General features: G+C 35.5%; 1 protein-coding gene across 1 annotated transcript in view; it reads right to left on the minus strand.

The window, feature by feature from the left end:
• The window catches only part of LOC106884519 (uncharacterized), a 23,400-nt gene that overhangs the window by 4,994 nt on the left and 17,669 nt on the right, over positions 1-737 (minus strand). The window contains exon 5 of the mRNA XM_014935942.2: positions 430-587. Coding sequence (XP_014791428.1) covers positions 430-587 — 158 coding nt within the window. The remainder of the gene's footprint in view (positions 1-429; positions 588-737) is intronic.

The raw sequence follows: 737 nt of genomic DNA on the forward strand, positions 1-737 counted from the left end.
TGTGTATATGTGTGTGTGTGTGTGTGTGTGTGTTTCTGTGTGCGTGTCTGTGTGTGTGTAATTCAAAGTTAGCACAAGGCATGAGGATGCGGAAAAAACATCAACCTGTTTAGAAATAGGAGCTAAATTCTTAATTCAACCGCCGAAAGGCACGACATAACAGAAAAACAACAGTAGGCGAAGAAACGGATGATTTGAAAAAAATTGAAAAATAAAAAAAACCCTGTCTCTGATCTGGAAAACTGCTGGCAACTTTCCATATTTCTCCGAAAAATGGTCTTTCCCTTCAACGTAAACAAGTATTAAAACCTTTATCGTAACGAAGTTTTCCGACGCAAAGTATTCGTTTCATTGAAGTTACTATAATCAAATGTGTTCTATGTAAGGTTATTTAGTATAACTGTAAGCTACTTTAATATTGGGACTTACCTGTATTCCAGTTAGTAGCAGAGCTTTTTTTTGAATACAAAATCTTTGGAAAAGCAGACGACGAGTCATAAGAACACAAATTACTTTCTGATATGTATAACCAGCCGGTATCATGAAAGCAAGAATAGTGGATATGCGCAAAATAAAATTTTCTCGGTCTGTTAAAATATAAAGGGGGTTGGAAGAACTTATTACAATAATCAACATGAATTGTGTAATAATATTTTATCTTTTACTTGTTTCAAGCATTTGACTGCAGCCATGTTGGGGCACCGCCTTGAAAGGTTTTAGTTGAACAAATCGACCCC

Source organism: Octopus bimaculoides, chromosome 7 (assembly GCF_001194135.2).
Source record: "Octopus bimaculoides isolate UCB-OBI-ISO-001 chromosome 7, ASM119413v2, whole genome shotgun sequence".
Lineage (NCBI taxonomy): Eukaryota > Metazoa > Mollusca > Cephalopoda > Octopoda > Octopodidae > Octopus > Octopus bimaculoides.